This window comes from Biomphalaria glabrata, chromosome 14 (genome assembly GCF_947242115.1).
Source record: "Biomphalaria glabrata chromosome 14, xgBioGlab47.1, whole genome shotgun sequence".
NCBI lineage: Eukaryota > Metazoa > Mollusca > Gastropoda > Planorbidae > Biomphalaria > Biomphalaria glabrata.
Window position 1 is genome coordinate 22,232,999 of NC_074724.1, and position 25,661 is coordinate 22,258,659.

General features: G+C 37.5%; 1 protein-coding gene across 2 annotated transcripts in view; it reads left to right on the plus strand.

Annotated features, from left to right (window-relative positions):
- Window positions 1–25,661, plus strand: part of LOC106071886 (beta-1,3-galactosyl-O-glycosyl-glycoprotein beta-1,6-N-acetylglucosaminyltransferase-like) — a 96,309-nt gene that overhangs the window by 20,500 nt on the left and 50,148 nt on the right. The window contains exon 1 of one of the 2 annotated variants that reach the window (XM_056010660.1): window positions 410–1,180. The exons of the other annotated variant lie outside the window; for it this stretch is intronic. Coding sequence (XP_055866635.1) covers window positions 1,076–1,180 — 105 coding nt within the window. The 5' untranslated portion in view covers window positions 410–1,075. Of the gene's footprint in view, window positions 1–409; window positions 1,181–25,661 lie in introns of those variants that run through there. 2 annotated transcript variants of the gene reach the window in all.

Consider the following 25,661-nt stretch of genomic DNA (forward strand, 5'->3'; position numbering starts at 1 on the left):
TTGTATCTTCTGGAATAACACGTGAGGAAACGTCACATCCTGTCTTTATTTATACATGTAGATTCCAGAGAACACTCGCTGCAGTGTCATCAAGTCGGGGTCACACGTAGTGACCTTTATCTCTCACTGTTCATTAGTAACTGTCCCTCTACTTAGATCTGTTCGTCCCCTGGAACAACACGTGAGGACACGTCACATCCTGTCTTTGTTTGTACATGTAGATTCCAGAGAACACTCGCTGCTGTGTCATCTCGCCGGGGTCATACCTCTACCTATCACTGTTCATTTGTAACAATCTAGTCAGATAGTGCCAAGAAGACAATTTGTTAAGGCGGAGAGTTGGGGGGGGGGGGAGACAAATGAAACTTGAATTGACGGGTCGGTCCCAAGGTATAAGTAAGAAAACAAAAAGTGAGGGGAGTCCATGGCAAAATGTATATATAGTCTGGGACCAAATCATGGGGCGTAGTCAGTGAGTAATGCTGGTATATATATGAAATAGTAAAATAGTATATGAAATAATGGCTTAATTTAAAAAATAAAATAATAAATGGCGCTAATTTACCTACGCTATTTTGTCATTAGCTCCTTTGTCATCAATTATTTCGTCAGCTATTATGCCTGGTCACAAAGCTACAATAATATAGAAGTGAGTCAATATGCCGAATATAACCGAATTGTTAACAATCAGGGCTGACCGGAAGAAAACATTATTTTGTGATGGGATGGAAGATTAACATTATTTTGTGATGGGATGGAAGCCTAACATTATTTTGTGATGGGATGGAAGCCTAACATTATTTTGTGATGGGATGGAAGCCTAACATTATTTTGTGATGGGATGGAAGCCTAACATTATTTTGTGATGGGATGGAAGCCTAACATTATTTTGTGATGGGATGGAAGCCTAACATTATTTTGTGATGGGATGGAAGCCTAACATTATTTTGAGATGGGATGGAAGCCTAACATTATTTTGTGATGGGATGGAAGCCTAACATTATTTTGAGAATCCTCGAGTTCACCAGATCGACACACACGTGGATTTTAATGGGATCAGAGCGTGATCTTAGACATGCTCAGTCTGAGTGAAGCAATAGTTAGCGTCACAATAGGCTCTTCGTTTCTCACCCTTAGATTATATGGTCTAACACCAAGAGAATCCCGCGTCAACATTGAGGTAGGGCTTTGTTTAGTTAACACTTTAGTTTTGAAGACATTAGGTACATTTATTGGCCCACGTATATCTTGTCACCCTTGGATCGCTTTCATAAGACCAACAAAATAATCTTTGCACTTACTCTGCATAGTGTACGACGGATTACAGTGCGTTCAAAATCGCTTTTATGTTTTTTTAAAACATCAATTATGTGGTGGTAATATTGATGAATAAATGTGGTAAACGTATTCTTTCTATAGATTACTAAGATAGGGAGGATGTTGATATTACAAGAGTTATCTTACTTAGTCTATATTAGTCAAGTTCATTGTATCGACTGGTTAGTTAATCAAAAGGATCAAACCTGGGCGCTTCTTCTTGATCTTGATCGCTATAAATGACACATAATGCTCATATATATCTATGGGCGAAAAAAGACGTTTATATATAGGCTAAGTCGTCCTAGCTTGTAATCAATAGACTTTAATCACAACTTTGGACAGAATGTTACAAATGTAGTGCTCTGTTGTAGTTCTTACTCTTAACAAATATCCATTAGTTCTCTATTCTTTAAACTTCCCTTGACACAATTATTCAACGACTTCTAGTCACTTTTTAAACATATACAAATATGTTAAATACATAAAGAAAAAAAACAACAACTCTGTGCACGTAGTCATATAACGTACAGAATATCGGAAGTGCTCTGATAAAGTACCTATCTCAACAAGTATAACGATAATTTTTGAGCACTTGGAAGTACAGCGGTTCTCAACCTTATTAGTACCGCGACCCCTTTTTGCAGTTGGTCACTATGCGCGACCCCCAACCGTAATTTTTTTTTTGGGGGGGTGGGGGGCAGGTCAACTATAACATCGAAATCAAAATGTAATAGCTGATATGAATTGCCAAAGCTATATGTTTACATCAATAAACGCTATATGTTTCTGCTAATAGCTAAATTGCAAATAAATGAGGTTGTATCTCTAGGACTTGGTAACTTTTCAATTGCGTATTCACTATAGTCATGGTTTTATAATTATGTGACAATTTGGAAAACAAGACTGGACATGATAATAAACTTCAGTAATTGAGTCAAATTGCTACAAAAGTGTTGCGACAATTTGTGAAAAAAACAAAACACAACGTCATTTCGATGGTTGAGCTTCTGTTTCTGTTTGACCAGATCAGGAATTCTAGGGCTTGCAAGATCAGAACAAATATGTCATCTTCTGCATCAACTCTACTTCTGTATTGAACAAGTTCAACAAAAATCTCGTTCTCAAAGATTTGATGTTGGAAATTTAACTCGTTGCCGCGGTTCACATTCATCGTTAAAGAACGCCTCAAACTACAATTTTGTTTTCTTATTAAAAGCTATTTAAAAAATCGTTTTCGAACTTGACTTCAGCTAACTTGAGTGAAAAATAGCAGAACATTTTTGATTCATCAAATTTATTACAACGCTTTGAAAACAGTCGAATGTTTGTTTCAAACACACGAATTCACAAAATTCAAAGGGCTAACATAGTTTTGGTGTGGAAATTACTAATATTCGTAGATGAATTAAATAGTAAGTTCCGATGACTTTTGGGTGACTCATTCTGTACCAAAAGTCGAACTCCTAACCAACAACCAAGCAAACTTTGACCAGCATCTTTGCAGAAACTACAAATATTTTGGACGAGATTTTATTTTTTTCCAGAAATGAGCAAATTTATCAAATACATTAAGTAGTTGTTTCAACAGGTTTACAAAGAAAGAACTTGTCTTTAAAATCGCCATCATTTCTAGACCCTGGCTTTCTTGTCATCTTTACAACTGTACTACTGTATGTCCTTGTATACAAAGCTGGGATTTTTGTTAACAAAGTGACGTTTCAGTGTGTATGGCCTTATTGACTCTGAACAGAAAACTTCGTTACAAATGACGCGATAAGTTTTTTCAATGCCTGCTTGAAGTGTTCAAGTCAAACACTATTCTAAGAACTCGTCACTATATTTTCTTTTCTTAACGTTCTTTTGTTCGAGGTCCATTTTCACGGTTATATATTTTTCTGATGGCCTTAGGCGATCCCTGGTAAATCGCCAATCGACCCCCCAAAGGGGTCGCGACCCACAGGTTGAGAACCCCTGGTCTAAGCCCTTTCTCGTATAGCGCATAATACTTTTTTTTTCAAAGATTATATCCACTCTGTCTGTCTGTCTGTCTGGTATAAAGTGTGTACACATTATTTCTCCTACATCCAATCTCAGATCATGTTGAAAGTTTGCACAATTATTTCCTGTATCTGGCGTAACAAGAGCCAGTATAAACAAAAATCTCCTCTTAGCTAATTAACTAATGGTAGTCGTACAACTTAAAAAAAAAATGCATTTAAAAAGCGATTACGGTAAAATTAATCCCAATTCTCTTTTCTCCACTCCCCCTTTCCCAACTGAATTAGACCAGTGATAGGATCATAAAGCCCCGGGTACGCTGTTCTGCCTCAACGTGACACTCGGGTGGAAACGACCATTAGAGGAAGTGATTAGGCTTAATGAATAGCAAAACAAAACTCCCCTGGGAGTGTCCAAGGAAACACGAGAGTGGTCCCATTGCACGGGCGGAGTTGAAAGAGAGCTCTCATGGTCCTGTCGATAATCCATGCGCCGTTCCTCAAGGGACCGTTACATTAATGACGAGTACCCCACGGTTAGCTTGGTAGAACATAGGAAGATGGCGGAGGCTCCCGATGCACTCGGCCTTCGGCCATGTCTAGCCCATGGGCCGGGGTGCCAGAAAAATCGGAAATAGCAATGCCTTACATTGACTTGGGTCTCTTCCAGACAGGGTTCACGCAGGTTTTTTTTTTACTGTTTGATGCTCAAACAGTTTTTTTTTTTTCAAACTTAGAGCTCGAAGAACCTTCGGCTCAGCTCTTAGACGATCAAACGGATCATAAAGCACTGAGAAATCTAAGAGCAGGAAATCGCGCTTAACAAAATAATCGGTAAAAATATTTCTAATCGCCGATTTTTAGTCTAGATCTATTACAAATGTAATGACATGACCGATTCAAATGAATTGATACAATTACAAATAATAGAAGCTGGTTAAAACATATTTTTATATTTTGTTTGTTTCATTAGTTAGTAGGCAGCAATGATCCTTGACATTGTTGAGGTGAACAATTTATTTCCAAATCTCATTTCATCTTTCATCATCAGATGTTTTGTGTCTTATGTTGACATTTATCCACTGAACACTTCTCCGCATCGCGTTCTCATCTTTTACTGTACTTCTTTTTTATTACAAAGCTTTTATCAATCACTCTGTCTGTATGCCTGTATGTCTGTCTGTCTGCATGTCAATCTGGTAAAAAAATTGTACACGTCTTTTCTCTAAAACCAAATGTCGGATCAAGTAGAAATTTAGCACAATTATTTCTTGTACTTAACAAAGATAGAATCAATTTAAAAAAAATTAGTTAATTAATTATTGGATATTATTTATTTTTTGTTATCGAACAAGGGAAAGAAATCGTACTAGATGTGGTGGTATAAGTTGAATTAGCCCCCTTGAGGAGACTTGATCACTGAGTGAACAAGTATTTTTTTAATTTTCAGAAATCGATCACGGTAACATTTAACCAGATATCCCCTTCTTCCTTCACCAAGTCATCCAGACAAGTGATAGGATCATATAGCACATTGAGAAAGCTAAATACATGGAATTGTGATAAACAAAAATAATCTTCTATATATATGATTCTCCTCTTCCCTCGAGAGTTTGGACGAGAAGAAGTAAAGGAAAGATCACTCTCTTATTTCCGCGGATAGTCACCCCACGAAAAAAAACAAGGGGGGGGGAGGAGAACAAGTGGGTGTTCACACTTCGATACGGATGGCTGCGCGCTGGACTGTCAAACCCTGCCCGCTCCCATCCCCCTTCGTCCTGCGGGAAGTTTGGACTAGGAAGTAAACTATCGTCAACACTGAAGGAACATCCGAAAACATTTTACAAGCAAACTTTTACAAACACTAAATAGCAGCGCCGGACATAACCATTGTGACCAAGAAGTCATGGAAAGAGAACAAGTAATCTACTATGTATATTTACAGGTCACAAAATAGCAGGCCGGACTTAACCATTGTGGGGCCTTATGCGAAGCGGATTTCGCGGGGCCAAGTTTGGGTAGGGAAGCGGATAATAAGTGAAATTTAAGAATTTGTCTTAGAAAATAAATTCGTCTATGCATTTTATTCATTCTTTACTACGTACAGAATTACTTTACGAGCCTGCATGTAGCAAAGTCATACAGTATATCATAATAATTCTGTTTCCTACATAGATCACGCTCAATAGCATGAATTACCAAATGTTTCAATCTATCTTTGAACATTGTTGACCTTAAGTAATTCTTCATTAATTAGAGGCGCGAAAAGCTTCTTTCACCAGATTACACAATTATGGCTAAAGCATAATGCCGTTTTTATTTATCGCGCGTTGGATTGGTGTTTTCCATATTGAGTGACACCCCAAAATGACAACTTTTGTCCATATATTTCCATAAATTTTATGGACTTTTTCATATATTTTGCAATTTCGGGATATTTCCATGAGCTCCTGGTAAATCAACAGGAGGGCGCGGGAAATCTATTTTAAGTTATAAAATGGTTTAATTTAATAATTTATACACCTTGAATTATCGCGGATCCTATGAAATTGCGGGTCCTATGAAAGTGCGGGGCCTACAGGGGTCGCATAGGTTGCAGTGGCCAAAGGCCGGCCCTGCAAAATAGCGGCGTATGCTACGCCGCCGGTCGACTAGTCTTTTCAATTTTCAGAAATTGATCACGGTAACATTTAACCAGATGCCCCCTTCTTCCTTAACCAAGTCATCCAGACAAGTGATAGGATCATATAGCACATTGAGACACGTGATAGGATCATAGTGCATTGAGACAAGTGATAGGATCATAGCGCATTGAGACAAGTGATAGGATCATATAGCACATTGAGACACGTGATAGGATCATAGTGCATTGAGACAAGTGATAGGATCATAGCGCATTGAGACAAGTGATAGGATCATATAGCACATTGAGACACGTGATAGGATCATAGTGCATTGAGACAAGTGATAGGATCATATAGCACATTGAGACACGTGATAGGATCATAGTGCATTGAGACAAGTGATAGGATCATATAGCACATTGAGACACGTGATAGGATCATAGTGCATTGAGACAAGTGATAGGATCATAGCGCATTGAGACACGTGATAGGATCATAGTGCATTGAGACAAGTGATAGGATCATAGCGCATGGAGACAAGTGATAGGATCATAGCGCATTGAGACAAGTGATAGGATCATAGAGCATGGAGACAAGTGATAGGATCATAGCGCATTGAGACAAGTGATAGGATCATAGCGCATTGAGACAAGTGATAGGATCATAGAGCATGGAGACAAGTGATAGGATCATAGAGCATGGAGACAAGTGATAGGATCATAGAGCATGGAGACAAGTGATAGGATCATAGCGCATTGAGACAAGTGATAGGATCATAGAGCATTGAGACAAGTGATAGGATCATATAGCATGGAGACAAGTGATAGGATCATAGCGCATTGAGACAAGTGATAGGATCATAGCGCATTGAGACAAGTGATAGGATCATAGCGCATTGAGACAAGTGATAGGATCTTAGCGCATTGAGACAAGTGATAGGATCTTAGCGCATTGAGACAAATGATAAGATCATAGCGCATTGAGACAAGTGATAGCATCATAGTGCATTGAGACAAGTGATAGGATCATAGAGCATTGAGACAAGTGATAGGATCATAGTGCATTGAGACAAGTGATAGGATCATAGTGCATTGAGACAAGTGATAGGATCATAGAGCATTGAGACAAGTGATAGGATCATAGTGCATTGAGACAAGTGATAGGATCATAGTGCATTGAGACAAGTGATAGGATCATAGAGCATTGAGACAAGTGAAAGGATCATAGTGCATTGAGACAAGTGATAGGATCATAGCGTAGTGAGACAAGTGATAGGATCATAGTGCATTGAGACAAGTGATAGGATCATAGTGCATTGAGACAAGTGATAGGATCATAGAGCATTGAGACAAGTGATAGGATCATAGAGCATGGAGACAAGTGATAGGATCATAGCGCATTGAGACAAGTGATAGGATCATAGAGCATTGAGACAAGTGATAGGATCATATAGCATGGAGACAAGTGATAGGATCATAGCGCATTGAGACAAGTGATAGGATCATAGCGCATTGAGACAAGTGATAGGATCTTAGCGCATTGAGACAAGTGATAGGATCTTAGCGCATTGAGACAAATGATAAGATCATAGCGCATTGAGACAAGTGATAGCATCATAGTGCATTGAGACAAGTGATAGGATCATAGAGCATTGAGACAAGTGATAGGATCATAGTGCATTGAGACAAGTGATAGGATCATAGTGCATTGAGACAAGTGATAGGATCATAGTGCATTGAGACAAGTGATAGGATCATAGTGCATTGAGACAAGTGATAGGATCATAGAGCATTGAGACAAGTGATAGGATCATAGTGCATTGAGACAAGTGATAGGATCATAGCGTAGTGAGACAAGTGATAGGATCATAGTGCATTGAGACAAGTGATAGGATCATAGTGCATTGAGACAAGTGATAGGATCATAGAGCATTGAGACAAGTGATAGGATCATAGTGCATTGAGACAAGTGATAGGATCATAGTGCATTGAGACAAGTGATAGGATCATAGAGCATTGAGACAAGTGATAGGATCATAGCGCATTGAGACACGTGATAGGATCATAGCGCATTGAGACAAGTGATAGGATCATAGTGCATTGAGACAAGTGATAGGATCATAGCGCATTGAGACAAGTGATAGGATCATAGCGCATTGAGACAAGTGATAGGATTATAGCGCATTGAGACAAGTGATAGGAGCATAGCGCTTTGAGAAAGCTAAATACATGGAATTGTGATAAACAAAAATAATTATTTCAATTACTTCTAATCGCACAGATTTATTATTGTTAGTCTAGATCTATTACAAATTGAATCACATGACTGATCAAAATTAACGAATACCATCGCACCTAATATAAGCTTGTTTTCTTTTTAAAGTATTTTTAAAATGTTTTTTCTACTTTTCGTCAAGAATGCAAACCAGAACCATACCAATGAAAGGGTCAACAAAGAACAGATAACTGTGTTTCAAATGTATCGGGCAAATCAAACATGCCAGAGTGTGTAATCAATAGCAACGGCGTCAATAGGGTCTTTGTCAGCCGATACGGTTAGATCAGTTTGCCACCCCTCCCCACCCTATATATTAATCTAGAGTATTACAGTAGATATGCTAGACATGTCAAAATCAAGAGATTTTATGTGTCTGCTTTTGTTAAGATATAATTTTTCTCACATGGGTGTCGCCCGGTGCGGACTGCACCCCATTGCACCTCCTAGTGAGGCTCCTGATCACGAGAACCACTATCAACTATTAGTTTCTGCTCAGCAATTGGATTTATTTGATACAATGATACAGTAGATACAGGTAAAGAGGGGAGGGAGCTACGATCAATTCTGAGTCGTTCGATCACGTCTTTCAAAAGTCTCGATGTGTACATCTGTTGTTAGGACATAGATTAGGTGTATCTGTATCAAAGTAGTTTCCATGAGACAGATTAGGTGTATCTGTATCAAAGTAGTTTCCATGAGACAGATTAGGTGTATCTGTATCAAAGTAGTTTCCATGAGACAGATTAGGTGTATCTGTATCAAAGTAGTTTCCATGAGACAGATTAGGTGTATCTGTATCAAAGTAGTTTCCATGAGACAGATTAGGTGTATCTGTATCAAAGTAGTTTCCATGAGACAGATTAGGTGTATCTGTATCAAAGTAGTTTCCATGAGACAGATTAGGTGTATCTGTATCAAAGTAGTTTCCATGAGACAGATTAGGTGTATCTGTATCAAAGTAGTTTCCATGAGACAGATTAGGTGTACCTGTATCAAAGTAGTTTCCATGAGACAGATTAGGTGTATCTGTATCAAAGTAGTTTCCATGAGACAGATTAGGTGTATCTGTATCAAAGTAGTTTCCATGAGACAGATTAGGTGTATCTGTATCAAAGTAGTTTCCATGAGACAGATTAGGTGTATCTGTATCAAAGTAGTTTCCATGAGACAGATTAGGTGTATCTGTATCAAAGTAGTTTCCATGAGACAGATTAGGTGTATCTGTATCAAAGTAGTTTCCATGAGATGGTGGCTGGGACGATATCCCCACAACATTCAAACGACGCTCCTAGAATAAGGTTGTTTTTTTTGTGTGTGTGTATGACGGAGAAGAAATTGTCCAATTTGTGTGAATAATTGCAATCGAGTTATTAATTTAAATTTATTTGCTACTTATTACTATTTGAATCTTTCTTTTAGATAAGTGTCGATCCCCATTCTCCAATGTAGAATGAAGCGAATGGAAGAAGGTCTACAATAGATTTAGAAATAAAAAAAGAATTATGCGTGGATATAAAATAGGAATTGTTTTGAAATGTAATAGAATGTTAATAGTCTAGTACTGACTTCTCATGGGCTTAGGGAGTGACTACAACGTTCTGTAAACAAAAATAATGGCAACCCCTTCCGCTGTGAATCAAAGAGCATGATAAAATATGTCATGCCTTGGGGTGGCTTTTAAAACATGATAGTGGAACACAATAGGACGACACATTTTTTGTAATTTCGCAATTTTTAGCGGCCTACGTAAGTGGAAGAGCTTTTACAAGTTTTGTGAAGTCTGTCTGTCCGTCTGCCATCTAGCACGTTTACATGACAAAACGTAAACAATATGATGTTTCTATATTTTGTGGCTTGATAAGTTTGGAGGAATCGACCATCTTTTGTCCTCTGATAGCTATTCACATTGCGTGTACCATATCTTTTAGCTATTATTATAATTTATTTTTATTTTTTTTTCGAGAGAGAGAGAGAAAAAAAAGAGAGAGAGAGAGAGAGAGAGAGAGAGAGAGCTCGCAATGGTTGGCACTTTGTTACACTGTCAATAATTAAAAAAAAACAACTAATCTTAATGGCATTGAAAAGAAGAATCTAGATCTTTTGTCATTTTGCTACATTCAAAAGTGGACAAATCAACGATTACAATTGAACCAAATAGATATTTCCTTTTCTGTTGAGGACACATCTAGAAAGGGAACACGGAACTGTGTGTGACGAGGGACTCACTTTTCCTTGTTGGCAACTAGACATGAACGAACCAAACTAGAAGAGCTGGAAGCGGCTCTTTTAAGTTTAAGTGGGAGACATGACGCGATGCGCAGATTACAAAATAGGAGGTTCCAGAGAGCGAATGAGAGAGCGGGCCCCGAAATTTCATTGTAACAGTTACACTAAAAAAGTGTGTTGTTAGGTTGATGGTTAAAATGAGGTCCGTTTATTAAATTTAAAAAAAAGGTGTGTTCCCTTCATATGTAAAGCCTGGGCACAAATCAACGGGCGTAGAGCCGGTGCTTACTGCTAGTTATATATATATATACGTGTATTTATCTTTTTCATTACATTCTCCTACAGTCCAGAGGTGGATAAGGGGGAAGGAAATGATTTTTTGTTCATTTGGGAAAAGGGGGGGGGGTGAGGGCATCATTGCTAAAAGTTTGAGAAACAAGATAGATCGTTAATGCATGAACTTATCACCAAATGTGAACATTCTGAATCCTTTGATCTTTAAGGATGCATCAAATGATACACAAAGTAACTAGTCTCTTCTCCATTTGTTCATTCTTTCTCTTTCTTTCTTTGTTTCTTTCTTCTTCTTTTTCTTTCTTTGTTTCTCTCTTTTGCTCTTTTTTTTTTATTCCTCTCTTTTTTTGTATTTCTTTGTTTCAATCTTCTGCTCTTTCTTTCTTTATTCCTCTCTTCTTCTTTTTGTTTCTTTGTTTCTCTTTTCTTCTCTCTCTTTCTCTTTGTTTTCCTCTTTTTCCTTATTTCTATCTCCTTTTCTCTTTCTTTGTTTTTCTCTTGCTTCTCGTTCTTTTTTTTCTCTTTCTTCTCTTTTTTTTTCTCTTTTACTCTTTCTTTCGCTATTTTACTCTTCCTTTTTTATAATTTTGCTCATCCTTTCTCTCTTTCTCTTTTATTGTTCGATCAAATTTGACAAACACAGACACAGACAGACACAGACACAGACAGAGAGCATATTGCGTTTCCCCATGTCATGGTCCTCCTGCATTATCTTACCTCGGTCTATTGACTTTCAAAATATTGCTCTGTACATAGTTTGACAAAGAACTTTTTAGTTGTATTGATGTTTGGTCCCATACCCTTGTAGTTTTTAAACCTTGCTGTCCATGTCAATGTGGGTCCTTAGTGAAACCTATGTGTCCAAATCAATGCCGACACAACTGTGAATGATGTTTAATAACTAAGTTGTCCATATTAGTTTAATAAAGTTTGGAATTATGGTTGATAACTTAATTGTCCGTGGACTAACTAGTATCAGCTTTGTTGCTAATATCGATTTCCAGAAAAGTTTAACAAGGTTTCATCATTACCGTGATTTAAAAGCTGCTCACCGATATTTCGAAACTAAAACAACAAATGCATCAACACAAGAGCGAGTGGCCAGCATGAAACATGATGACCAGCATTAAACTTGATGTTAACTCTTATCGAAATTCAAATATATATTGGTGATTTGTTTGAACACATATTGGTATATTCAATGCTCTAGCTTGACATTTAAATTAATCCTTACCTCTGACATCAACATATTCAATGTTTAATTGCAAATACATACGTGCCACTATATCATGCAAGTCCAACAACTAGACACCTAAAGAAAGTAGGCCTATAAGTCAGCCAGGAAAACCAATGACTTTGCAGAGTGTAAGTCGTTGATTAACATGCATGACTAGATTGACGAAATTATCTTCTTTTTTGAAGTAACGTCTGTATTTTATAAGATAAGATAAACAGACAAGAGTCTAGATAACAATAACATTAACAATACAACAACATACAACAATATACCAACAACAAGTAACAGTAATACAATAGAGTCAAAAACCATGTCCGCTTACAATGACTTTAATACATTGAATGACTATACAACACACATTTCGTGAACACATTCTTACGGACGAGTTACAAGCACATGTAAACATAAGAACGACAACCGATACAGTAAATAATTTGTATAACACGCTATATTTAATAAAAGTAAAGATGCACTTTCAAAACAACATAATTGTTAACAAATTCTTTTAAAATGAATTATAAGAATTCAAATCTCATTTCCTTTGGATTTGGATTCCAGAGATCAATGCGCTCTATGGCACTCTAAAAAATTACATACTCTAGGGATTTGGACGTGTCTGCTCCTGGGTGTTAGCTGTAACTCACTTTGTACATATATTCACCTCTATATTAGCTTATCATTTGTAGCAGTTGTCACGAATCATCAAGTGGCACATTATATTTTATATTATTTTTTTTTTCTTTTTCTTGTTCCCTCTTTAAGATCTAACCTTTATTATTCATAAAGACAAAATAATCGCTCTATAAGTTGTATAAAAGAAGTATTGTCTTTTTAAAATATTTTTTTTATGAACACTTTTGTTTGTGTGTAATTTAATTATAATCAGACATTTAATTGCCACAAAATACATAAAGGTTTCGCTATGTTCAGTTTCTAGCCATGAAAATACATCATGCATATCAAAAATACACATTATGATTATGATTTTTTAAGATTATCAAAAGCACAGTTACTCAGGATATGAACGAAAATAATTTTAGGATTGGGGTAGCGAAAATATAAAAGTTGGGAAGCGTTATTTTATACCATATCGATTTCATGGCTATTATACATTCTTGTAATCAAATTCGTTTTTGTAAATAGATAAAAAGAGCTTAAAAGGATGTTAGCAGAGTGAGCTGAGGGAACAAACTAATCCTAATCATTTGCTCATACATTGACATCTCGGTGTCAGCGGATATTTACATCAGTGGACAGGCCATTGGTAGCAACAGCTTAATGCACAGCTTTCAAAAGAATGCAAGCGATGACGTCTCTGAGATTAAAACTGTTCAGCTGATTATCTAATAGAGAAAACAGAAGCGAGTGGTGTTGATGGTGTGTATCGGGGTGAGACCAAAGTTTCAGTTTGGCTGAGATACAAACACGGGAGCTGACGATTTGGTCGACTTTTTCGTTTTCTAAATCGACTGTCATTAAATTGTTCCACTGTCCCAATCAACATACAAAATGTACCCACTATTTCTTTCATAGATACGGTTACACTCTTGAACAAAATTACCAAAATGTTACACCCATACACTTATATATACTACACTAGACTGGACATGGACATTTTTTAACATTACAAAAAATGTGAAAATTTTTTAGAAAGTTGGATGAAGACGTTGTTTTGTAACATAGTTAAAAGAGGTAGAGTTGTTGTTTTTTTTCCACCCTAACCTATGTAACATAATTTAATTTTTAGATCTAGATCTAGTAATTTAACATAAAAATAAGAGTACTCTCGTCTCATAATAATAATTTTGCAATTTTTAGATACATAATCTAGAAAGATCTAGGTAATCAATATATTTAAATGTATATAAGATGATTTAAATCAACATGAATATATTTCATCTAGGATTTTTGAAATTTTATCTCAATGGAAACAAACAGGAAATGGCTTTGTTTCATATATATGCGTGAATATCCGATAAATGATTTTGCTTTATTTCTAAACTTTGAAAACTAAAGATCATTACTTTTCTAAGACAGAAAAGATTGATTTGGGCGACTTCCTTAGAGCCTGAACAAAGAGTTTACTTACATAAAAATCTATATATGTATTGGTCTGTGAATCGATCAATCGCGGATAAGAATTTATTTCCGGTTTCCAGTCTAGATATAATATATAAGTCTATGGTTACACCATACTTTCTAGCTACTGGAAACAGTAAACCAATACTTGAAGCCTTTGGTATTAGAGCTGATATTTTTAAACACCCGATGACGTGTGAGCGTTACTGTATGAAGTGTAAGAGGATAGAGATAAGTGATGACACTTTACTTAACGACTTATATTCTTGAAGGTAAACAGTCATTTTGAAACAAAAAAAAGAGGACATCTATTTTAGTTTTGTTAACCGTTCTCTACGCATAGAGTCCATATAGAGAACTCAGAAAATTATTCTTCTGAAACATTATTTGGAGTTCTTACAGAAACAATGTTTTTATTTGTCTATCAATATGCATATGCTAATTATTTATATTATGCCGTGTGGCTTGCGCTCTAGGCTATTTGCAGGTAATTTCGATAATCAAGGGTTCGAATCCTGCCCGATGCCATCCTCCGTCTTCCTGAGGGAGGCCTGGTCTGGGTTGTAAATTAAACGAACATCCTCAATATGTCAAACGTTTGACAAAACCAAGCCTTACAAACCCTTACAAACCCTTACAAACCCTTACAAACTACACACCAAGTAGCTCCAATACACGTGAAAAAAAAAAGGATTGAATAAATATTCTTATAGTAATGGCGCAATAAATTTTTTCATTGTTTCTTTTTTTTTTTTTACTATTCCTCTATTCAGCTTGCAAATACATGGACAAAACCTGGCTGGTACCTTGAGACGGATCTCGAAAACGGTTCTAACCATTTTTTTAGAGATTTGCCAATTAATGTACATCTGTAGGAAAAGAATTACTAGCTATTTGGCCACACTGGAAAAACTCTAAATTGACTGTTATAATTTTTTAAAAGTATGAAAATAAAAACTAAAATTGGCTAGAGGACTATAAAATCATAATCTTGAACAGACTCTAAAAATTCGGCTATTTAAGTTTATAGGCCCAAATCATCAAAGAGTTACATCAATTAGTAGATGTTCAGAAACATTCTGCCAATTGTCTTTCAAGTTTGACTTCATTGGTCTGTCATCAGAATTGTATAAACTTAACAAGCATTCCTCTGTGGGGAACAAATGTGGAAGCGTAAAAAAAATGTTCTGTAAACCTGACATTCATTAGTTATTAACATCAAAATAATCGCTCTATAAGCTGTAGAAAGAAGGAATAGTCTTTTTAAACATATTTTTTTTTATAGCTTACATAGTTTCCTATGCTATACTTTTGTTTAGGTCTATATATAGTTCGTCCATCGTGTTTCGATGATGACCACTTTGTCATCCGGGGGGCTGAGGGCTTTGCACTGGGGTTTTATGCCTCCTCATGTGGCTGGTGAGACCTATGTTGGCCCGGAATGTTCGGCCGCACACTGGGCAGGTTATTCCAGCTGGAGCTAGTGTCGTTTGTCTTTCTTTTCTTTTCTGGCGTTTTTCTTCTGCCAGCGTTGTTCTTTTTTCCTCAGCAACCTGTGCGCCAGTTTTCACAGCGCGACGCCATGATGCTCTGTCATGTGCCTCTGTCTCCCAGGTGCCTGGGACTATGCTGAATGCCTTCAGAGAAGCTTTGAGGGTGTCCCTGAAGCGCTTTCTTTGCCCACCTTGCGAGCGCTTTCCTTCGCTTAGTTGGCCATACAAGAGTCGTTTTGGGATGCGTTGGTCTTCCATTCTGTAGACGTGTCCTGCCCATCGCAGCTGGGACTGCATCAGGATTGTGTGGATGCTTTGCAGACACGCTCTTCGAAGGACTTCTGTATCTGGTATTTTGTCTTGCCATTTGACATTTAGTATTTTTCTCAGACATGTCATGTGAAAGTGGTTTAGTTTCTTTGCATGTTTACTGTACACTGTCCATGTTTCTGAGGCATAGAGCAATGTAGGGAGGATGACGGCTCTATAGACCCCTAGCTTGGTGTTTGTGGTGATACCATGTCTGTTCCAGACATTTGTAGACAGTCTGCCATAGGATGCACTGGCCTTGGCGATACGCAGGTCGATTTCACTATCGATTTTTCCATTTCTGGAGAGTGTGCTGCCAAGATATGTGAATTTGTACACTGCGTTTATATCCTGTCCATTTATAGAAATGCTTGGATCAGAGTAGGCTTTCCCAGGAGCAGGTAGATATAAGATTTCAGTCTTGTTCGTATTGATAGTAAGGCCAAAGTCTGAGCAAGCTCTTGAGAAGTCACTGATGATGCTCTGCAGATCGTTTTCAGAGTAGGCATTTAGGGCACAGTCGTCAGCAAATAGCTAGTCTCTGATTACTGCTGCATTTGTTTTTGATTTTGCTTTAAGCCGCCTCGGGTTGAATAGGCCACCATCAAATCTGTATGATATATTTATACCGTTGTTTTCTCTATTTGTGAATGCATCTGTCAGCATAGCGGAGAACATGATACTGAACATTGTAGGTGCTAGGACACAGCCTTGTTTTACCCCGTTTGATACTTCGAAGGACTCTGATGGTTCTCCACTTTCTTGGACACGAGCCTTCATGCCATCATGAAATAGTCTCACCATGGTTATGAATTTTTGTGGACAGATATACCTTGACATGATCTTCCAGAGTCCTTCTCTGCTAACAGTGTCGAATGCCTTTGTTAAGTCGACATATATTGAGAACAGGTCAGCATTTTGTTCTTGGCATTTTTCCTGCAGCTGCCTTGCTGCAAAGATCACGTCAATGGTTCCACGCTCTTTTCTGAAGCCGCACTGGCTTTCTGGTAGTAGACCATATTCTATGTGTTGCATGAGCCGATTTAGTAGGATGCGTGCAAGGATTTTCCCAGCAATAGAGAGAAGAGATATTCCTCTGTGGTTGTCGCAGATCTGGCTGTTTCCTTTTCGCTTGTATAAGTGAACAATTGTGGCATCTTGAAAGTCTTGTGGTATTGACTCTTTTCCCACATAATTAAGAAGAGCTTATGAAGTCTTTAAATCAGGGCTAATCCACCTTTTTTGTAGACCTCTGCGGGAATGGAGTCAGCTCCTGGAGCTTTTCCGCTTGCGAGCTGTTGAATGGCAAGATCGGTTTCCTTTAGCGTAGGGGGGGTCATCCATTTTTTCATTTATTGGTACTTGCTGTAGCCTGTCTATGGCCGCTTCATTTATGATGGAAGGTGTATTGAGAACCTTTTCGAAGTGCTCTGCCCAGCGTTTTAGGATTTCTTCCTTATCTGTCAATAGGATTGTCCCATCAGCATTTAATAGAGGGGATGAGCCTGACTTTGTGGGTCCATAGATTTCGTTTATGGCATGGTAGAAGTTCTTCATATCGTGCTTGTCAGCTAATTCCTGTATTGTTTCCACTTTCTTGCTAAGCCAGGTATCTTGCATTTGGCGTAGCTGTTTTTGCACATTTTTGCGGATGTTAGTGAATGCATCTTTAGTGGACTGGGAGTTTGGGTTGTTCAGACACAATTTTTGGAGCTTGTGCTTTTCGTCTAATAGTTTTCTGATCTCAGTACTGTTTTCATCAAACCAGTCCTGATGCTTTCTCTCCATAGGACCGAGTAAGTTTAATGCTGTGCTATAGATAGCTTCTTTGAAGTATTTCCAGCTTTTATCTACATTTCATTCAGTTAGAAGGGTGGACTTGAGGCAGTTCTCTATTGCATCTGCAAGCGACTTTTCAGTTTTGTCATCTGCTAAGCTGGCCGTGTTTAGCCTTTTTTAGGGGTTTTGATTTTTGCGGAAGTCTCTTTGGTTGGATTCGAATGTTAAGTTTTGTGATGACGAGGCGGTGGTCTGTTCCACATTCTGCACCACAGCAAGATTTGGTGACACGAATGTCCTGACGGTCAGATTGTCTGGTGATGACGTAATCTATGAGGTGCCAGTGTCTTGAGCGGGGATGCATCCAGGAAGTTCGCTTTCTCATTGGAAGACTGAATATTGTGTTCGATATGAGCAGCTTGTGTTCAGCACAGGTCTGGAGTAGTAATAATCCGTTGCTGTTGCATTGACCTATCCCAAATTTCCAGATGTGATGGTCAGAGCCGACTCTTGCGTTGAAGTCACCGAGAATGAGCAGCTTTTCTGTTTTTGGAATATCAAGTAAGGTGGAGTTTAGTTCTTCGTAAAACTTTGCTATGACATCATCTGGGTTGGTCATGGTGGGTGCGTAACAGCTAACAATGGAAATATGTTTCTTTCCGTTTTGTAAAGGTAGCTTTAGGGTCATGAGCCTATCACTAATTCCTTTGGGAGGCCTGACTAGTTTGGATACTATTGATGTTTTTATGGCAAAGCCGACTCCAGATTCACGTCGTACTTCAGTGCTTCTTCCGCTCCAGAAGAAAGTATATCCAGCTCCTCTTTCGCAGAGTTCACCTTCATCTGCAAGCCGAGTCTCGCTTAGTGCTGCTATGTCTATGTTGTATCTGTGGAGCTCCCTGGCTACTAGTGCAGTTCGTCTTTGTGGTCTATCAGATGTGTCGTTGTCAAGTAGTCAGACATGTCAGACATAAACAAGAGTTGAATACCCTGACCTGATAGTTGGCTTTTATGTGAAGTTTCAGCACATAAAGGAATGAATACAAATGTTTCTAGATTTATTTCAGTCAAATGTTTTAGAAGAGCAACTGAAGACATTGTCGTGTCGGTGTCTTAGAACTTTTTAGGACGAAATGTCAGAAGAATTTTTCAAATTTGAAATGAGACCGACGTCTCCTTGAGACCTGGTCATTTTATGATAAAGATGTCACGTAGGGCAGTCTAAAGTTACTGTGATGGCTGTGAGTAGAGCTCAAGAACGTCACGAGGGATGTTATTTACGAGGGATGTTATTTGACCAACCAGAGACGTCAAGCGATGTTCCGTCCGGCTCTAGAAGGCCAACAGGAACCTTATATAAAGAGCGGAGGTGTCGCAATCAAGACTGTTCGCTACAGCCCACTTCACTACAGTCCGGTCGACTACAGCACAGTTCAGTGTGGTTCAACGGTGTGGTTCTGTATGGCGCATTACGACGGTTCAGTGCGGAGTACAGTCAATACAAACGGCGTCTTGATCTTGGTCTGTGATCGAGTCCGACACAACGAGCTTAGTGTGTGAAGTCAGTCCTGAACTGTTGTTCCCAGTGCAAGCTCGGAACGAGACAGAGAGGCCAGTGCAAGAGTTGATACGGCGGTACGATTGATACAGAGGGATATTTGTACAGCCTGTGTTACGTGTTGTCAATTGTAGAGTATTGGTTGCAACTTATCGAACATTAAAGTGTTACTTTGGAGCCCTGAGTTGTTCCACAAATTCAGTGGTTAAGGCTAAGACTAAGACTGCTTTATTGATTATTTTGGAAATTTGTTGTGATTACAAGGACACTTTTCTCATATCAAGACAACACAACAGAAATATACATATAAATAGAACAGACACAACATAAAGAGTTCATTCAGTGACTACACACAGGCATCTTGGTCCTTTTCATGTTTCCTGATCAACGAGTGTAAAAAGGTTTGTAAAATGTTTTACATGTTTCGGATGTTCCTTTAGAGTTGAAGATAGTTTACTTCCTTAGTCCAAACCTCCCGCAGGACGACGGGGGATGGGAGCGGGCAGGGTTTGAACCCTCAACCGTCGATAAATCCGAACGACAGTCCAGCGCGCAAACCGCACGACAAGGCAGCCAATGGCGTTGATATAGTCTGACCGAGTGAGGTACGAACGAGTTTTTGTACCGCTCTGTTCTTGTTTTGATTGACAGAAGTCGCCCACTTCGCGACCACCCGATGGTGCCGGTGGCCGTTGTCTTCCAAGAGTTTTTCGATTTTCCTTAGACACTTTTGTTCAAAAAGTTCCTTTAAGCGTGGTAATGTTGTGAGTGTAATTTTTTTAATGCCCTTTTTATGTTGGTTTCTAGACGGCGCAACAGTTTAGATGAAGCGTTGCCTTGCCAACAAGTTATTCCGTATGTTAGCAGATTTTGTATAGTCGCGCCGTAAAAAGTATTTAGGATCTTCTTATTTAGTTTAAAGCTATCGCGTTTGTATAGAAAAAATGTGGCTGCGCTGTTTTCTTTGTCAGAGTTCCAAGATGGTCTTCCCATGAGAGATTGTTATTAATGATAACGCCTAGATATTTATATGCCATCACTTGTTCTATAGATGTAGTGTTAATCTGCAGTTCAGGTTTATTTCCATGATGGGTTACATTCAGAACTTGGAAAAGAATGAAGTGTCGGGGTGGTAGGGTGACAGCCGCCCCGGGTGAGTCCAGATAAATTGACGCCTCTGTCAGCAACATTTTTTTTTTCATAAACTAAAATTATTCATGAACTTATGCACATGTTGTCTTTACGTTGTAACAACTAACAATAACAACATATTGCAGCATCGTGTTTACATGTTTGCGTTGTATCTCAGGTCAAGCTGTCACAGTCATTTCTATCTGGAGACTAAATATTTACCGACAACACAATCAAACAATATATCAATCATGTGGAACAGAGGTCGAAATAGCGCAATAAAACACGTGGAACAGAGGTCGAAATAGCGCAATAAAACATGTGGAACAGAGGTCAATAATATATCAAACATGTGGAACAGAGGTCAATAATATATCAAACATGTAGAACAGAGGTCAATAATATATCAAACATGTGGAACAGAGGTCAATAATATATCAAACATGTGGAACAGAGGTCAATAATATATCAAACATGTAGAACAGAGGTCAATAATATATCAAACATGTGGAACAGAGGTCAATAATATATCAAACATGTGGAACAGAGGTCAATAATATATCAAACATGTAGAACAGAGGTCAATAATATATCAAACATGTGGAACAGAGGTCAATAATATATCAAACATGTGGAACAGAGGTCAATAATATATCAAACATGTAGAACAGAGGTCAATAATATATCAAACATGTGGAACAGAGGTCAATAATATATCAAACATGTGGAACAGAGGTCAATAATATATCAAACATGTAGAACAGAGGTCAATAATATATCAAACATGTGGAACAGAGGTCAATAATATATCAAACATGTGGAACAGAGGTTGAAATAGCGCGATAAATCTTGTGGAGTATATGTCAGTAGCAGGGGCGGACTGGGTATCAAAATTGGCTCGGGCATTACCATATAAACCGGCCCACAAATGGCATGTCATATATTTTCGGTGTGGGGGGATTTTTACCCCACTCCGCAATTTATATTATATATATTAGTGTGTGTGTATATGTAATTAATCTTCATTACATTCTGATCTTTCATTCTTTAAAAGGTTTTTTCTACCCTAGAAAACTTTCTTCCTATAATTAGTGGAAAGACAGTACACACCGCCAATTGACAGGTAGGGAGTCCGCGGGAGCGCTGTGAGCTGCTCCAGTGGGGTCCGGGGCGAAGCCCCGGAACCAAGCATCATTTCCGTTATTTTAAGCTTTAAAAAATGCATATTCTGAGGTATATATAGTGCAATTAGCCTTCTACTCTTCTGCTAAAAAATATCAAAAACTAAATTTGCTATTCAATGGAGTTCAGCGACTGGTAGAAAATGGTAAAATGCTTTAGTTTTTGTATTGGAGGGGGGGGGCAACCACAAAACCCCTTTTGGCTACTCTCATGAAATTTGGTGACTGTAGTTTGCTTAAGTTTGCTGCACTGGGGCAGTAAGTAAAGTTTCCTTTTCAGACAATGAGGTCTGAGGCAAGTGATGGTTTGAACCCCTCCCCTCCCGACCACCCCCATGTGTTATATTATAGATGTAAGCCTAATTCTCTACAAAATATATAAAGTTTGATAACGCATCAAAAACTGGATGTATGCATTCGTAGGATTACATAATGTATTCTATTTATACATGTGTGTAGTCTGGAAATTATAAACAATACAATAGCAGACTAATGAGTTTGAAGCTTTTTGGTATTACTTATAGATTACAGACGTTTCTTAAAAAAATAAGATATTTACGTCCTACGCATTTCATGTGTCAATCTAGTCATGCATGCTGATCTGTGATTTAAAATATTCTAAATCATTTGTTTCCTTGCTGACTCAGGCAATCCATTCCATTAAAAGATAAGAGAAAGCAGAACGGTTAGATAGGCACTTACTTAATGTGAAAAGCTCTTGCTTCCTCCTAGTACATTCTCAAAAACGCGATTTGTATATATATGAATATACCATGACCCATTATTTAAAATATAAATTAAATCTCCTTTCATTAAATATCGGATGTGACAGCGCTATATAAATTAGTGTAATGATTTTCATCTTTAATGACTTCATACTAAGCATAAGTTTGCCATTAATTATAATTTATTTAGATCTAGATTTATTTTTTAATTAAATAATATTTTTTTGTAAGCTTTAAGTGTAATATTTTTAGATCTATGTTTTAAAAATAAACAAAAAGAAACTTACTATTTCTTTTCAAATCGCAGAAAGTAGAATTTATACCCATATTGAGCTGTGAATAAGTTGAGCGGTTTGCAATTTCGCGGCTGTGTGTATGTGTTAATTTCTATTAAGTATTGTTAAAGAGCTAATTGTAGCGCCTATTTTGCTGCGTTATATCAATGTTTTCTCACTTAACCTCTCTCATCCCTCTTTTTCGTTAACTGACAATGGAATCATCGGAAGACGGGGGAGGGAAGGAGCAAAATAAAATGGGAGCGCCATCAAAGGTCCATGCCGACCAGCAAAAATGATTAGGCCAAACACAGCGTCGAAGACATCAAAGCAGTCCATGCCGCTCGTGCATAGCAGAAAGTACAGCCTAACGTTTTGCAAATGATAATACGTACAGTGTATAGTGTATTGTTCTTGTTGAATTTCAAACAAAATTAATTGTAATAATAATTAAATAAAAAACAACAAGAAAACGTGTTCGGGCCTATGTGTCTTGCTGCTGTCACTTTTTTTTTAAAAGTTGTTTTTTAAAGTTATTTAATTAGTTTTTTCTTTGGTCGCGACCAGGCCGGCCTATTTGGTACCGGCCCACCGGGCATTTGCCCGTTTGCCCATATAGCCAGTCCGCCCCTGGTCAGTAGTAGATTTAAAAAAAAATAGAGCTCAGTAACAGATTAAAATGGAGTGGAGGTCATAGATCAAAGTTGTGGACCTGAGGTCAGTAAGATTAAAATAAAGTGGAGGTCATAGATCAAACTAGTGAACCAGAGGTCAGTTTAGAGATCAATGAAAGGGAGCTATGTAAATGGGAGTTCGCTTACATTTCCAATGACCTAAAATGCTTCGAGTGACACTATAGAGAAATGTAATAATTTTTTTTTTGTTTTGTGTTATTAATATGAAGCTAAAGCAGAAGGCTACATCATACTTCTATGGGAGGAGTTCAAAGGTTATTTTTTAAATACATTTTTAACTTTTATAATAATTGATTGTTTTTTTTTTTGTCTTTCCTCCATGTTACTGATTGTGAAAACAAAGCACGTATAATACTACGGACTATTGACTAATGATCAAGAAATACTTTTCTCTTCTTTGATCCTTGTGATGAAGACCGTGAGAACGCTCAGATGACTATTATGGTCTGGGTCTTAGTTCTGAAGTTTGGAATGATTTACAGCCTTAGCAAGTGGCAACCCTTTTGTATACATTTTTTTTGTTTTAAAAGTGACACTGCAGTGCAAATAGTTCAACTGATAAAAATGCTAGACGTCGATGCAGTTAAAATAAAAGATCTATGTTCAGAATAGCAAGGACAGTCTTCTGTTTGATAGACCGAATACATTACATTTACTTTAAAATATATAGGTCTACATACATGTAACCTGTCTTTGTTATCAACGGTTGACGAGGATGTCATGTGACCAGCACAATGACAATACTGCTTACCTGAACCTAGTGATTGAACCTTTCCCTAAAGTTTCCATCTAATACCTATGTTTGTCAGTCAGACAGTTTAACAAGTTACCCGACAAAATAATGTTGATATTTTGTCTTTACTATTTTGTCGGCGTTAATTCCAGATACATAATTAGTGATAGATGCATGTTTCCAGATACATAATTAGTGATAGATGCATGTTTCCAGATACATAATTAATGATAGAAGCATGTTCCCAGATACATAATTAGTGATAGACGCATGATCCCTGATACATAATTAGTGATAGACGCATGTTCCCAGATACATAATTAGTGATAGACGCACGTTCCCAGATACATAATTAGTGATAGAAGCATATTCCCAGATACATAATTGGTGATAGACACATGTTTCCAGATACATAATTAGTGATAGACGCATGTTCCCAGATACATACCTAGTGAAAGACGCATGTTCCCAAATACATAATTAGTGATAGTCGCATGTTTTCAGATACATAATTAGTGATAGACGCATGTTCCCAGATACATAATTAGTGATAGACGCATGTTCCCAGATACATAACCAGTGATAGACGCATGTTCCCAAATACATAATTATTGATCGAAGCATGTTTTCAGATACATAATTAGTGATAGACGCACGTTCCCAGATACATAATTAGTGATAGAAGAATATTCCCAGATACATAATTGGTGATAGACACATGTTTCCAGATACATAATTAGTGATAGATGCATGTTCCCAGATACCTAATTAGTGACAGACGCATGTTTCCAGATACATAATTAGTGATAGATGAATGTTTCCAGATACCTAATTAGTGATAGACGCATGTTTCCAGATACATAATTAGTGATAGATGAATGTTTCCAGATACATAATTAATGATAGACGCAAGTTCCCAGATACATAACTAGTGACAAAAGCATGTTTTCAGATACATAATTAGTGACAGACGCATGTTCCCAGATACATAATTAGTGATAGAAGCATGTTCCCAGATACATAATTAGTGATAGACGCATGTTCCCAGATACATAATTAGTGATAGACGCATGTTCCCAGATACATAATTAGTGATAGACGCACGTTCCCAGATACATAATTAGTGATAGAAGCATATTCCCAGATACATAATTGGTGATAGACACATGTTTCCAGATACATAATTAGTGATAGACGCATGTTTCCAGATACATACCTAGTGAAAGACGCATATTCCCAAATACATAATTAGTGATAGTCGCATGTTTTCAGATACATAATTAGTGATAGACGCATGTTCCCAGATACATAATTAGTGATAGACGCATGTTCCCAGATACATAACCAGTGATAGACGCATGTTCCCAAATACATAATTATTGATCGAAGCATGTTTTCAGATACATAATTAGTGATAGACGCACGTTCCCAAATACATAATTAGTGATAGAAGCATATTCCCAGATACATAATTGGTGATAGACACATGTTTCCAGATACATAATTAGTGATAGATGCATGTTCCAAGATACCTAATTAGTGACAGACGCATGTTTCCAGATACATAATTAGTGATAGATGAATGTTTCCAGATACCTAATTAGTGATAGACGCATGTTTCCAGATACATAATTAGTGATAGATGAATGTTTCCAGATACATAATTAATGATAGACGCATGTTCCCAGATACATAACTAGTGACAAAAGCATGTTTTCAGATACATAA